Below are 13,877 nucleotides of genomic sequence, written 5' to 3'. Positions count from 1 at the left end.
GAGAGAGAGAGATGGTTCAAATGGCTCTGTTTGTTTAAGTCAAATTCACATTGGCCGTCACGTCACCTTAAAACGTTCCAAACGGCGGTATTCACAAAAATGGTTCAAATGGCTCTGAGCACTATGGGACTCAACATCTGAGTTCATCAGTCCCCTAGAACTTACAACTACTTACACCTAACTAACTTAAGGACATCACACACATCCATTCCCCAAAGCAGGATTCGAACCTGCGACCGTAGCAGCAGCGCGGTTCCAGATTGAAGCGCCTAGAATCGCTCGGCCACCGCGGTCGGCAGAGAGAGAGAGAGAGAGAGAGAGAGAGAGAGAGAGAGAGAGAGAGAGAGAGAGAGAGAGAGAGAGAAGGGAACGAGAGAGAGAGGGAGAGAGAGAGAGAGAGAGAGAGAGAGAGAGAGAGAGAGAGAGAGTGAGAGAGAGAGAGAGAGACAAAGGGAGAAGGGAACAATTTGTATAAAAATTGAAGTAATCATTTTATTTTGTTGGAAAATCTTCTCTAAGGTACTGTTTCATGATGGTAATGAACCACGTGGTCAGTGGTAGAGACTAAGCCTCTCTAAGCCTCACTAACCACATGCACTGTAAAGCTTTGATTTACTCTATCGTTGTTGATTAGCTGCAATTCCTAGCCAGTTGGAGCCTTGTGGTTCCATTGCATATTTGTACTGTAGGAAAACTTGTAATAAGTAGTTCTCCCTTATCACCTAGCCATAATGTTGTTTAAATTAGTTTAACAGAGAGCGGGCTGGATTGCTGCCGCCAGCAATGCACTGGTAGGAACTGTATTAGTATTGTCAGCTCCCACTGTGATGCAACCCGCGCTGTGCAAAGCACTGAGCTGCCAGTTCCCAAGTAAGAAACTCTTCCAGACGTGAAACTTTTTCTTATTTCAAGAGAAAAAAAACCCAGGTTCTAATTAAAGACAGGAACAAAGTTTACTTATACTTAGATACAATGCTGAGCTCTATAGCACACGCGACTTTCAGAAATTATGACACATTTATATAGGAAATATAAAATTTAAACTTTATGCTTGCTACTGATTAAATATTGACAAAATTACAAAATAACCATTTTCTGAAGGTTACACAAGGATTGCACAAAAATATGGAAACACCACAAACACTATACATTACCATGCATAATAAGGTGTAGGAAAACCATTGGCATGCCAGACAGCTTCCAGTCATCTCGGAATTGGCAAATGCAGGACATGTATGGCTTTCAGGGGAATTTTATACTGAAATGATAATTAAATTGACCCCCTAGCTGCAAACGTGCGTTGAAATACATCCTAGGGGACATGGTGAAAACGTGTGCCCCTACCAGTACTCGAACCAGGGATCTCTTGCTTACATGGCAGACGCTCTATCCATCTGAGACACCGAGGGCACAGAGAATAGCGCGCCTGCAGAGACTTATCCACTGCACGCTCCCCGAGAGACCCACATTCACAACATGTCCACACCACTACATTCACAGTGTGCCTTATAGATATTTGCCCATCATACTCATTACTCGTGGAAGATTAATATACCAAGTCCTGTACGAATTGGGGCATAGCGTGTGCTTTCGTACAAGAAGGTCAGTGGCCGGGTAGCCATATTTTAACTATATCTGTTACCAAAAGAACATCTATTAGGCGCACTACGAATATAGTGGTGTGGACATGTTGGAGATGTGGGTCTCACCAGGAGCGTGCAAGGGATAGGTACCTGCAGGCGCACTGTCCTCTGTGCCCTCGCTGGCTCAGATGGATAGAACGTCTGTCACGTAAGCAGGAAATCCCGGGTTCGAGTCTTGATCGGGGCACACCTTTTCAACATGCCCCAATAATGTATATCAACGCATGTTTGCAGCTAGGATGTCGATTTAATTAACATTTCATTCTAGAGAAGCTGCACGTTCATCAATCTTATACTGTTATTCCCGCAAAATACTGGCAAGGTCGAGTAACGATGATGGAGGTGGATAGCGATCATCTCTCCAATGTAGACCATCGTCGTGCTGACAAAACCAGTTCCAGACGATATGAACTATGTGAACAGGGGCTCTGATGGCTTGGAACACATTACCACCGTTGGGGAAAAAACATTGTACCATGTGACGGACCAGATCGGCCAAAATGGCCGCAAAATCCTCTACAGTAATCGACCTTGCACAGTAACGATGAGGTCTATGGAATACTACTACATGTCAGCAAAAATCATCATTGAACTGCCACCATATTTCATTGTTGAGACGTAAACACCGTCGGAAGTTGGTAACAATACGAAACAATACTCATCTATCCAAATGACTTTCTTCTCTTGCTCGATAGTCCAGGCCTTATGGTTTGGGTACGATGTTGTCTTGTTAGGGGCATTTGCATCACTGGATGAATGTTTTTGGAATTCCAGCTCGCTATGAATTTCCCTGCTTCGGCAGCTCCCTTCGAGTTTTTTATGTGACGAAAGGGGTCGCGAGTACGACATTCAGTTCTGCAATGACTTTTGCAGCTGCCGCCCTATATTTCATCACAGTCCTTTGCCATGATCGTCGGTCAAGATCACTCAACACACACTGTCGTCCTTGTTGTGACATAGCGCTTTATGTTTTTCCACTGTCCCTGGAGGCGGAATAAATCTTCGATACGTTGCCTCATGAAACGCCAGACACTTTGGCAACCTTGGTTATGGAAGCACTCATTACACGAGCACCAACAATTTGCACACGTTGTAACTCTCTTGCCTCCTACACAATGCACTCACGTGCCGTTCGTGATCTGACACTGTACAGCCTGCAGGGCTGACAATCATCAGCATTTATGTTCAAGCATGCATTTCTCGTGATTTTTTTGTATGTTTTTGTACCTACCCTGTCCATAGTAAACGCAATGTTGTAGAAAACTTTGATGAGGCGTTGTCAAGCGAAGTTTTATGGTTACCACCGAAAAAGAAAAGTTTTTCATTGAGTTCAGTAGTTTCCCAGGTATGACGTGATACTTCTGTATCATACGTGAATTCATATTTTTTCATGATTTTTTATGAGACGGACTTAAAGCTATTTTCTTTCTTTTGCTTGTGCCTTTTTCCCGCAACGACGCAGGGTCGGCATGGTTAATCGGATTTGGCAAGGTTATTTTAAGGGGTGGCCGGATGCCCTTCATGCTACCCCCCAGACCCCCTGGGCTGGAATTAGTGTGCCCCAACTGTCTGTATCTAGTGTAATCCATGGAATAGTGCAAATGTGTTGACATGTCTGCGAGCTGTGTAACTGAGGCGGGACGTGGGGGTCAGCCAAGTATTCACCTATTGGGATGTGGAAAACCGCCTAAAAAGCACATCCAGGCTGGCCGGCACACCGGCCATCGTCGTTAAGCATCAGGGCGGATTCGATACGGGGCCGGCGCGCCTACCCGAGTCCAGGAACCAGCACATTAGCGGTCTCGGCTAATCTGGCGGGTCACTTAAAGCGATTTTCTATCGCCGCCGATAACACGGGGCTGTGATAGGTTGTCTACAGACAGTTTTGTCGACACATTTTGTACCTTAAACCTTAGAGAGTACCTAACTTAAACAGACCATATGAAGTTTTCTATTCTTCATTAATCCCATCTTCGCTTGTCCTCTAGCGAGGGTGAGCCATGTGAGTCACACAGTGAAATGGTTTTGTGTTCCGTGATTCAAATTTCCGCTTCAGCGCGTTCGCCCTGAGATAATGCAGTGGCCAGCATTCCGGTTTTACTTTTGTTTCTCGCCTCTGTCCGCAGTGAGGGCACTCAGTAGCGGCCGCCGCCACGTGTCCCCTGCTCGTCCCCCCCCCCCCCCCTCCCCCCGCCACCCGCACGCTGTTTCCCCTTGCCCTTGGTTTCACGCACGGCCGCAGCACTCATTACTTAATAGCCGGACAGTCCATCAGCTGCGCGGCCATTGGGTGGAGCATTCACCTCGCGCCGGCCTGCGCGGAATTTTAATATTGCGCGAGTGGCAATCTATCACCGGCAGCGTCGCGTGGTCACCTCTTTGCATCCGACGCTGTTTTCAGCACGACGAGAAGATACGTATCAGCCAACTCCACACGTGTGAGGACGGCTGTGGAACTAATTCCTCTGCCTTATACATTCGGCGCAACGTCAAAGTCGCCGACCAGTAACGCCGTGTACGAGAAAAAATCGTACAACTGGACAGCTTTATAAGAATAATAGGAGGGCTGCCATTCTGCGAATAAGAACGCATAATCATAGTCTCCTTTACACACTAATTAGTTGTAGTACAGTCTATTGCACTACTGGCCATTAAAATTGCTACATCAAGAAGAAATGCAGATAATATACGAGTATTCATTGGACAAATATATTATACTAGAACTTACATGTGATTACATTTTCACGCAATTTGGGTGCATAGATCCTGAGAAATCAGTACCCACAACAACCACCTCTGGCCGTAATAACGGCCTTAATACGCCTGGGCATTGAGTCAAATAGAGCTTGGATGGCGTAAACAGGTACAGCTGCCCATGCAGCTTCAACACGATACCACAGTTCATCAAGAGTAGTGACTGGCGTATTGTGACGATCCAGTTGCTCGGCCACCATTGATCAGACGTTTTCAATTGGTAATTGATCTCAAGAATGTGCTGGCCAGGGCAAGAGTCGAACATTTTCTATATCCAGAAACGCCCGCACAGGACCTGCAACATGCGATCGTGCATTATCCTGCTGAAACGTAGAATTTCGCAGGGATCGCATGAAGGGTAGAGCCACGGGTCATAACACATCTGAAATGTAACGTCCACTGTTCAAAGTGCCGTCAATGCGAACAAGAGGTGTCCGAGACGTGTAAACAATGCACCCCGTACCATCACGTCGGATGATACTCCAGTATGGCGATGACGAATACACACTTCCAATGTTCGTTTACCGCAATGTCGCCAAACATGGATGCGGCTATCATGATGCTGTAAACAGGACCTGGATTCATCTGAAAAAATGACTTTTGCCATTCGCGCACCCAGGTTCGTCGTTGAGTACACCATCGCAGGCGCTCCTGTCTGTACATGACGATAGTATCTGTTCCCGAAAGAACAGTTACCGTAGATGACCATGCAGCTTTGCTAGAAATGAAATGATAGTTAAATGGACACCCTAGCTGCAAACAGGCGTTGATGTATTTCATTAGGGACATGTTGAAAATGTGTGTCCCGATCGGGACTCGAACCCGGGATCTCCTGCTTACATGGCAGACGCTCTATCCATCTGAACCACCGAGGGCACAGAGGATAGCGCGACTGCAGGGGGAGCGTGCAAGGGATACTGATAAGATGGCTGTCATCTCGACTGCTAGTGATACGAGGCCGTTGGGATCCAGCACGGCGTTTCGTATTACCCTCCTGAACCCACCGATTCCATATTCTGCTAACAGTCATTGGATCTCGACCAACACGTGCAGCAATGTCGCGATACGATAAATCGCAATCGCGATGGGCTGCAATCCGACCTTTATCAAAAGTCGGAAACGTGATGATACGCATTTCTTCTCCTTGCACGAGGCATCACAGCAACGTTTCACCAGGCAACGCCGGTCAACTGCTGTTTGTGTATGAGAAATCGGTTGGAAACTTCCCTCATGTCAGCACGTTGTAGGTGTCGCCACCGACGCCAGCCTTGTTTGAATGCTCTGGAAAGCTAATAATTTGCATATCACAGCATCTTCTTCCTGTCGGTTAAATTTCGCTTCTGTAGCACGTCATCTTCGTGGTGTAGCAATTTTAATGGCCAGTAGTGTAAGAAGAAGAACGTAGCATACCCCGCCACATCCAGCTCAATTGAGCTTTGGAACGACTGACGTGATCAAACAATCGAATGTTACACACATCTTGCTCAAGCACTCGTGGCTAGCTCGAGTCTTCTACAATTTTTGTGGCGCGTTGAACTGCAGCATGCAGAGAAACACATTTTACTTCAGACAGGTGAACTGGATTGTCAAACGCCGTGAGAGCTAAGTGAGTGAATGTGATAGTAGTCGGGTTGGAGCTGTCATCGACTGAGCACCCGGTCATGTCGTATCGGCTGAGAATGTTCCCACCGCTGCGGGTTGACTCTCAGTGAACCATTATATTGAATCGTGACAAGTGATATTACTGACAAATGTTCAAAAAATGTATGGAGTGCCCAAAAATCCGTGTTCGCACCAACCGCGCTGGCCACACTTCGTATAGTAGTGAGAATTGTGTGTGCTAATTATTGTTACAGCGTGTGACGAAATAACGAAGTACTGACCTGTATTCAGAGTAACCATAATTAGAAGCGCAAGACAAAAGTAGTGTCTGCTCATGGGTGTGTCTAACCAGAAATCGATCAAATTTTGTAGATATCTTGACATCGGTTATTGCAAAAATATAGTGTTTAACATTGTTGAGCAGTCGCATCCTGGTTAGAGACGACTCCAAAAGCCACTAAGCCCGATTACCACTATCAACTAGGTCACAGTAACATCAGAAATTTTTCGCCTGCCACCATATGAGCTATGAAATTTGCAACAAATGAAAAAAAATTACTAAACAACTAGTAACAATCTCCTTTAATGCTCGCGGTTTCTGCGACGTCCACTCTAGAGCTCCCAGAACACTAAAGAACGCTCATTGGCTGTTGAAGAAAGAGCGACGTAAGTGTGCCGAACATGCTTAAACTTGGCCGCCGTCATTGGTAACTCCAACTGCAGCTGGAGATAGGTTTCTACAGTTTTGCATTGTACGTAGCCAACAGAGATATCCTGCATACTGTGACAATTCGTTGTTCACAATCTTTATGCTCATTCATGAGTGTGCCGAGGACTCTTCCTGGGCAGGGTCCCTGTTTCTTAGCTTCTGAGCCGTCTCACCCGGAGCTCTGAGATGTGGCGTACTAACTTGAAGATCTTAGACAGGTGGCAGGTACTGGATCCAGTGTAAAGTGAGAAGGTGATTCTCTTGGGCCCGCGTTATCGCTCTACGGCATTTGTAAGCACGGTCCAAATTAGTTTACCATGTTGAAATAAAAAAAAGCTGGAGGCAGATTAATCAACCAAATTGCTTCAGTACATGCTAGCGCAGTTTGTTAAAATCAATGCACAGTGACGGAAACGAATATAGCGGGGTAGGCGATAAAAGTACGTGGCGCATAAAAATTTTTCTCATAACGGTGGCGAAAAAAATCGCAAATGCAATTAACTGCGCTTTAATTCTCCACTGCGTCGTATATTTACTAAAAAATACAGTTCAATTAAACTCTTCCAGCAGACTCCAGCAATATCGAGAATTTGACGTGACGTTGCATTTAGCGGCAACGAAAGCAGAGAAGGGGATGGGGAGGGGGCGGGGCGGAAATACATCAATTGGGGCCGTGTGCTATCGCGTGTTTGCATGGAGAGCTCTCCAGGAAAGCTGGATTTGTGCGACAGATCACGGCCTATTGCCATTTGCCAGTCTGCTGCACTGCTGCGACATATGTTTTATGAACCTTTACGCATTCGAATAACTGTTCTCATATCTAAAGCTCGCACAGGTGGATATGAAAATGAATAATTTAGTTTGTCTTAATGAAACTAGTAGCTATTTTTAGCATGCGAAATGTCTGATAGAGACTCACTGCAAAGGAGCTGTAAGACCCAAAACCTGTGCTGAAAGATTATTGGTATTCTTCACATCAGATTAGGACAGCTATAAAGGCAAGTAAATGTGGACTCACAAGATGATAAACAGAAGGAGCGATTAAAATCCAGGTAGTTCCTCCCATACGTGGGCAACATTTCATCTAAACGAGGAAGAGTCCTACAAAGATCTTTGCTCTTGTCGGTTTGGTAATGCATGATTTCAGTTTGCGAAGCGCTGTAGCCTGTAGGATACCACGTCAATGTGGCAAAGCTTATACTGATCAGATCACACTCACAATTCTTGAAAAGTGCTTACACAACAACACACTTGTTTTCCTCTGCACAATAAGTTACTCATAGCCCGCCCGGTTGGCCGTGCGGTCTAACGGACTCCTTTCCGGGCGTGAAGTTGTGCTGTCCCCGGCACGAATCCGCCCGGCGTATAAATATCGAAGTCGAGCGTGCCGGCCAATCTGTGGATGGTTTTTAAGGCGGTTTTCCATCTGACTCGATGATTGCGGGGTGGTTTCCCTTCTTCCGCCTCACTGACACTATGTCGGCGATTGCTGCGGAAACACTATCTCCACGTTCGCATACACCATCATTACTATACGACGAAAACATTGGGGTTACACTCGTCTGGAGTAGACGTTCAAAAAAATGGCTCTGAGCACTATGGGACTTAAAATCGATGGTCATCAGTCCCCTAGAACTTAGAACTACTTAAACTTAACTAACGTAAGGACATCACACAACACCCAGCCATCACGAGGCAGAGAAAATCCCTGACCCTGCCGGGAATCGAACCCGGGAACCCGGGCGTGGGAAGCGAGAACGCTACCGCACGACCACGAGATGCGGGCCAGTAGACGTTCCCCGGGGGGTTCCACTGAGGGTCGAACCGCACAATAACTCTGGGTCCGGTGAGGGGCGGCGGTGGGGTGGGTGGACTGCTGTAGCCTGTTGTGGGGTTGTGAACCACTGAGGGCTAGGGCGGGGACGAAGCCTCTCCGTCGTTTCTGGGTCCCCAGTTCCATACACTACTGTACAATACAAGTCACTCATAGCTGAGCACTGTGTCACCACGAGGCACTCTACGCATTGTCGTCTCAAGAAAATCTTGCTCACGACGAAATCCTGGGATCCAATTCTAAACGAACCTGTGGAAATAGGTTCAATGAGAGATCTTATTAATCTCGATGGCGGCATTCAACTTTATAAGCCATGCGACAGTGTGATTTCTTTAATTTATTCACAAAGATAAAATTTTATGCCCTGATACGTGTAGCTACAGTTCATTTCGTTATCTTTACTACTGAATTCCAACTGCGCGGTCCCACAGATCGGCAGAAGGATTGCATGCGTTATCAACATTACGGGATGCGCCTGTGTGCCTCAAAAGGAACAACATTTGACAAACAGTGCTACACTCGATAAGTGGCGGTCATGTGGCGAAAACCTTTGCGCATACGCCACCGCACTAATTTTTCGTACAAAGTCAGTGACGTACACCAGCAATGAATGTCCAATGTGAAACTCACCTGATGATGGTTAAATGGTTATCAATCGAAGTATCGTGGCAAGATGTAGACTTCATCCGGCTGCAAACCCTGAACGTTGTTCAATACAAATCTTCCTTCCTTTTGTTAACAACTGCATCATGATTTCCGACCAATCGAAAATGTAATTGTTACGCTTCTAAAGTATTAACTACCAATAAATTAAAACTACAATTAATATTTATAGACTTGCGAACCAACACTTATTTGTTTATTTCTAAGTTACTTTCCGTTCCCTATTTAATTTTCGGAATGCGGCTGACATGTTGACGTTAGGGGAAGACATTTGTTTTGTACTGTACAGAAAACTCCCATATACTGTACTACAAGTGCATTGGTGATATCGTGTAGAAATATGGGCTTTGATACGCCTGCTTCAATCACGCGATTGCTGGATCCCACGCTGTGCTGAGATGCAGACCACTGACTCTATTTATGGTGTTATCAGTGATTTTTATTTCACTGTCTTCTTTAATTACAAAATACCAAAGGCCATTTGTGTGAGCCACGACGGATGTTTCGCAGATTTTATCCGGTGTGCATTTTCTAAAGCACGCTCAGCTAAAGCAGAGTTTTCGAGGTAGCGTAGGCGATAAAACGTCTCTTGCTCCTTCCTGCGTTGATCCACAGTGCTTACTGTTTGTCTAACGTAACACACTCGCTCGGTATCTTGTGGACCCCAGTGTTATGAAACCTTCCGCGTCTTTTCAGAAAACAAAACCATTAAACAAATGTTGTCACACACTGCCTACCAAACTATAGCAAATATTATCTGTTGATATCACCAGGCTTCTACCTTCAGTTAGGGTTGTAACCTGTACCTAGTAACGCTCTATGATATCTTCTCAAAACTTGTCAAATTATGTGCCAGAAAATCTATCACAGACACCTTGATTATCAAAAGAATTCTAAGTGATTATATACCGCCTGCGGCCTTCCTTTCTGACAATGCATCAAATTTCACCACTAGAAAATGGAGACCATTTTTACTTGCACACCAACTTACGCAAATTTTAGTACCGAAATTTAATCTAGAAAGTAACCGACTGGAGAGAATTTTTCGTGCATTTAATAGATTTATGTGCACTTTCGCAGCTAACCAACAAATACATGCGGTAGAATATCTTGGACTATTCAAGAAAATAGTAAATAGCTTGTCTCTTTACTCTGCACAGTATAAACCAGCTGAACTGCCGGCCGATGTGGCCGTGCGGCTCTAGGCGCTTCAGTCTGGAACCGCGTGACCGCTACCGTCGCAGATTCGAATGGATGTGTGTGATGTCCTTAGGTTAGTTAGGTTTCCGTAGTTCTAAGTTCTAGGGGACTAATTGACCACAGATGTTAAGTCCCATAATGCTCAGAGCCATTTGAACCAACCAACCAGCTGAACTTGTATGCAAGGTAAAGCAAAGTAACGAGTGGATGGATCCTCTTCCACAACTAACCGAGAAGAATGCTCTTGGGAAGACAGAGTAAGGCAAAGTTAAGTCGTACTTATAGAACAAGCACACATGAGAAAAACTTATTATGGTACGAAGCTAAGCTGTATACAAGATGTCAAGTATATACAATACTTTTGAAAACTCGCCTAAAATCTTCTCTTCTCCAGTGTAAGACCCGTAAATAGTAATTACGTAACGTAGGTCCTTATAAAATAGTCAGAATCTCTCGTGAAGGAAGCTACTTGTTAGTCTATCCTAGAGCCAGCAGAATAAAGGGACTATTTTCCTCATCATGAGCTTAAGAAATGTCTACACTAATGACTAATTTTGTTTCCATTTCACTTATGTATGTAAAGACATGAGTAATTGGTTGTATATTAGTAATTCGTGGAGAAAATCTTAGAAGTATATTTATACATGGAATTTACATGGACTGGGAGAAGTCTACATCAAGAGTGATATTTGTGCTTGGACACTTATTGCGTGTGGGTAACTTTGATGATTAGTGCACAGATTAAACAATGTGTGACACAATATTTGCATTCATCAGCTGGTCTGAATAGTGGTCACTGCACTGACTGTGTCTCACAATACAAGGACTGGAGTGTATATGTATAAATAATAGCTAATAGATACACAAAGCAGAGAGACATTTTAAGTGTTAGTATATATCTTGAATCCATACATATTAAAAATGGATATGTGTGTGTGTGTTTGTATGTTTGTGTAAGTATGTTCCACATCTACTCCTAAGACTTCAACCAAATCTTGTACACATATATCTCACTTTTGTTGGGAAGTATCTTCCAAACGTATTTGTATGCATTGTAGCCTTGGAGGGAAGTGAAGTGTGGACAAGAAGAGGTTCAGGCAGGAAGAGAGTAAAAGCTTTTGAAATTTGGGTTTACAGAAGAATGTTGAAAATTAGATGTACTGATCGAATGAGTGGTGAGGGGTACTGAATCCAACTGCTGAAAAAAGAAATTTGTATCACAAATTGATAAAAAAGAAGAGAATGGTTGATAGGACACAACTCGATGCATCAAGGAATCGTCAACAACAACGTGTTCAGTGTTTCTGCATAAGACGTAGTATCCAGTGCAGTTTTTTCCACCACAGTATGACTAAAATGGAGGAGATGTACAAAGATTTAGTGTTAGGCAAATATAGCGCCGGGATGTTGGACGTACCAGATCTGGTATTACAGTACTGGAATGATGACAGTTTGCTGAGATGTTTTTGAGTTAAGAATTTTTTATTTGGTCGAGCAAAGCAGAAGTGTAAAGCGGAGAGCTGGCCTGAACTGGTGAGCTGTGCGCCGTACTCACCCTGAAGCTGTAGACGGAGGGTATGGTTGTGAGGTGGGGCGCCTCCTCCAGCCGCAGCCGGTGGAGCTCCCCCAGGCCGCTGGTGGGCAGCTGCGTGATGGCCGTCTGCGACAGGTCCCTGCACACCACAAACACTCCCTCTCATGCCTGCCAACTTGGGCCGACTGCGGCTACTCAAATGGTCGTCACTTTCCAACACCCGTGGTTTCTTGGGATTGCAGGCTTGCGTCCGAGTGATGGTGTGCTTCCGAGTGTTCAGCCGAGTTGTTGCATACAATATTTTGAGGATATAACGCAAAGACACTAGAATCCGTCAAGTTGGAACCGACCTGATGCTAACGATGTTCAAAAATGTTCAAATGGGTATGAAGTCTTATGGGACTTAACTGTTGAGGTCATCAGTACCTTAGCTTACACACTGCTTAACCTAAATTATCCTAAGGAGAAACACACACTCCCATGCCCGAGGGAGGACTCGAACCTCCGCGGGACCTGCTAACGATGTGCTGACCATGCGTTTGCGATAAGACGACATGAAAAAAAAAAAAAGAAATGAGGAGTTCCTAGAACATTTAAACTCTGTACATTCCAGTATAAAATTCACATTGGAACTTGAAAAAGAGCCTCGAGCCATCCCGACCCCTTAGAAAAAAATCGGTGCTAAATACTCTGGGCCATGGAGCTCGAACAGTTTGACAATGAGAGCCGCGCCGAAGAATTACAACACGTATGAACAGTGTTCCGACGGAGCGGGTTCTCAGATCGCCCATCTGAGTGGGCGTTACAATCAAAACGAAAAACACATGAAAAAGAGCTTGAAAGTGAGACCGAGAAATAGAAGCCAAGAATGGCTTATTTAATTAAAACATATTTTTACAAATTGTGGGAAAATTTGTAGAGTCTGTTTGTATCCGCCAATACTCATTCATTGTGGGATCGCGGTACAACCGGTTTCACGCAAATTAATCGGATCTTCAGATTAATCTACAACAACACTCATAGAGAATAGAGGCCATTAAGTGCAGAAATGACAAATAGTGCCAATTATGGAGACAAAATATTCATTTGTCTCGTGGCAACATCACATGCAATCGCTTATTTACTTTGTGCTGGCCTAATATCTGGAGAGATCGGTAGACTTCTATGGAAACGTGGTGTCCAATGTATTTCCTTCTAGTCTTCTTTGTAACGTTACAGACGAACTTTCAGAAAGGTCACAGTTCGTAGTAATTGACGGAAAGTCATGGAGTAAAACAGAAGCAATATCTGGCGTGCCACAAGGAAGTGTTATAGGACTTCTGCTGTTCCTGAACTATATAAACGATTTAGGAGAAAATCTGAACAATCTTCTCCGATTTTCTGCAGATGATTTTGTCGTTTTCCATTTTATAAAGTTATCAGATGATCAAAACCAACTGCAAAATGATTTAGACAAGTTCAAAAAATAGTAATTGACTCTAAACGATGCAAAGTATGGTCATCCTCATGGAGTGCTAAAAGGAATCCGCTAAATTTCAGTTGGACGGTAAATCAAACAGATCTACAGGCTTCAGAGCACTTATGGATTACAATCAAGAATAACTTAAATTCGAACTTTTACATAAATAATGTTGTGAGCAAGGCGAACCTTAGACTGCATGGTTTTGGCAAAACACTTACAAATGTAACAAGTCTACTAAAGAGACTGCCTGTACTACACTTGTCTGTCCTCTTCTGGAGTATTGGTGGGCGGTGTGGGACCTACATCACATAGGAGCGACAGAGGACATCGAAATAGTTCAAAGAAGTGCAGCACATTTTGTATTATCGTGAAGTAGGAGTGAGAGTGCTACGGATATGACACTCGAAATACGAGGGTACTCATTAAAACAAAAGAGTCTTACGTTGCAGCAAGATATTCTCATGAGATTTTAATCA

General features: G+C 44.3%; 1 protein-coding gene across 4 annotated transcripts in view; it reads right to left on the bottom strand.

Moving 5' to 3' along the window:
* Positions 1-13,877, bottom strand: part of LOC126276649 (probable glycoprotein hormone G-protein coupled receptor) — a 1,482,411-nt gene that overhangs the window by 230,465 nt on the left and 1,238,069 nt on the right. For all 4 annotated transcript variants that reach the window (XM_049977295.1, XM_049977293.1, XM_049977296.1 and 1 more), the window contains one exon: positions 11,961-12,078. In XM_049977295.1, coding sequence (XP_049833252.1) covers positions 11,961-12,078 — 118 coding nt within the window. The remainder of the gene's footprint in view (positions 1-11,960; positions 12,079-13,877) is intronic.

This window comes from Schistocerca gregaria, chromosome 1, assembly GCF_023897955.1.
Source record: "Schistocerca gregaria isolate iqSchGreg1 chromosome 1, iqSchGreg1.2, whole genome shotgun sequence".
NCBI lineage: Eukaryota > Metazoa > Arthropoda > Insecta > Orthoptera > Acrididae > Schistocerca > Schistocerca gregaria.
The sequence above is the reverse complement of the archived record's forward strand: the minus strand, read 5'-3'. Positions and strand labels throughout refer to the sequence as shown.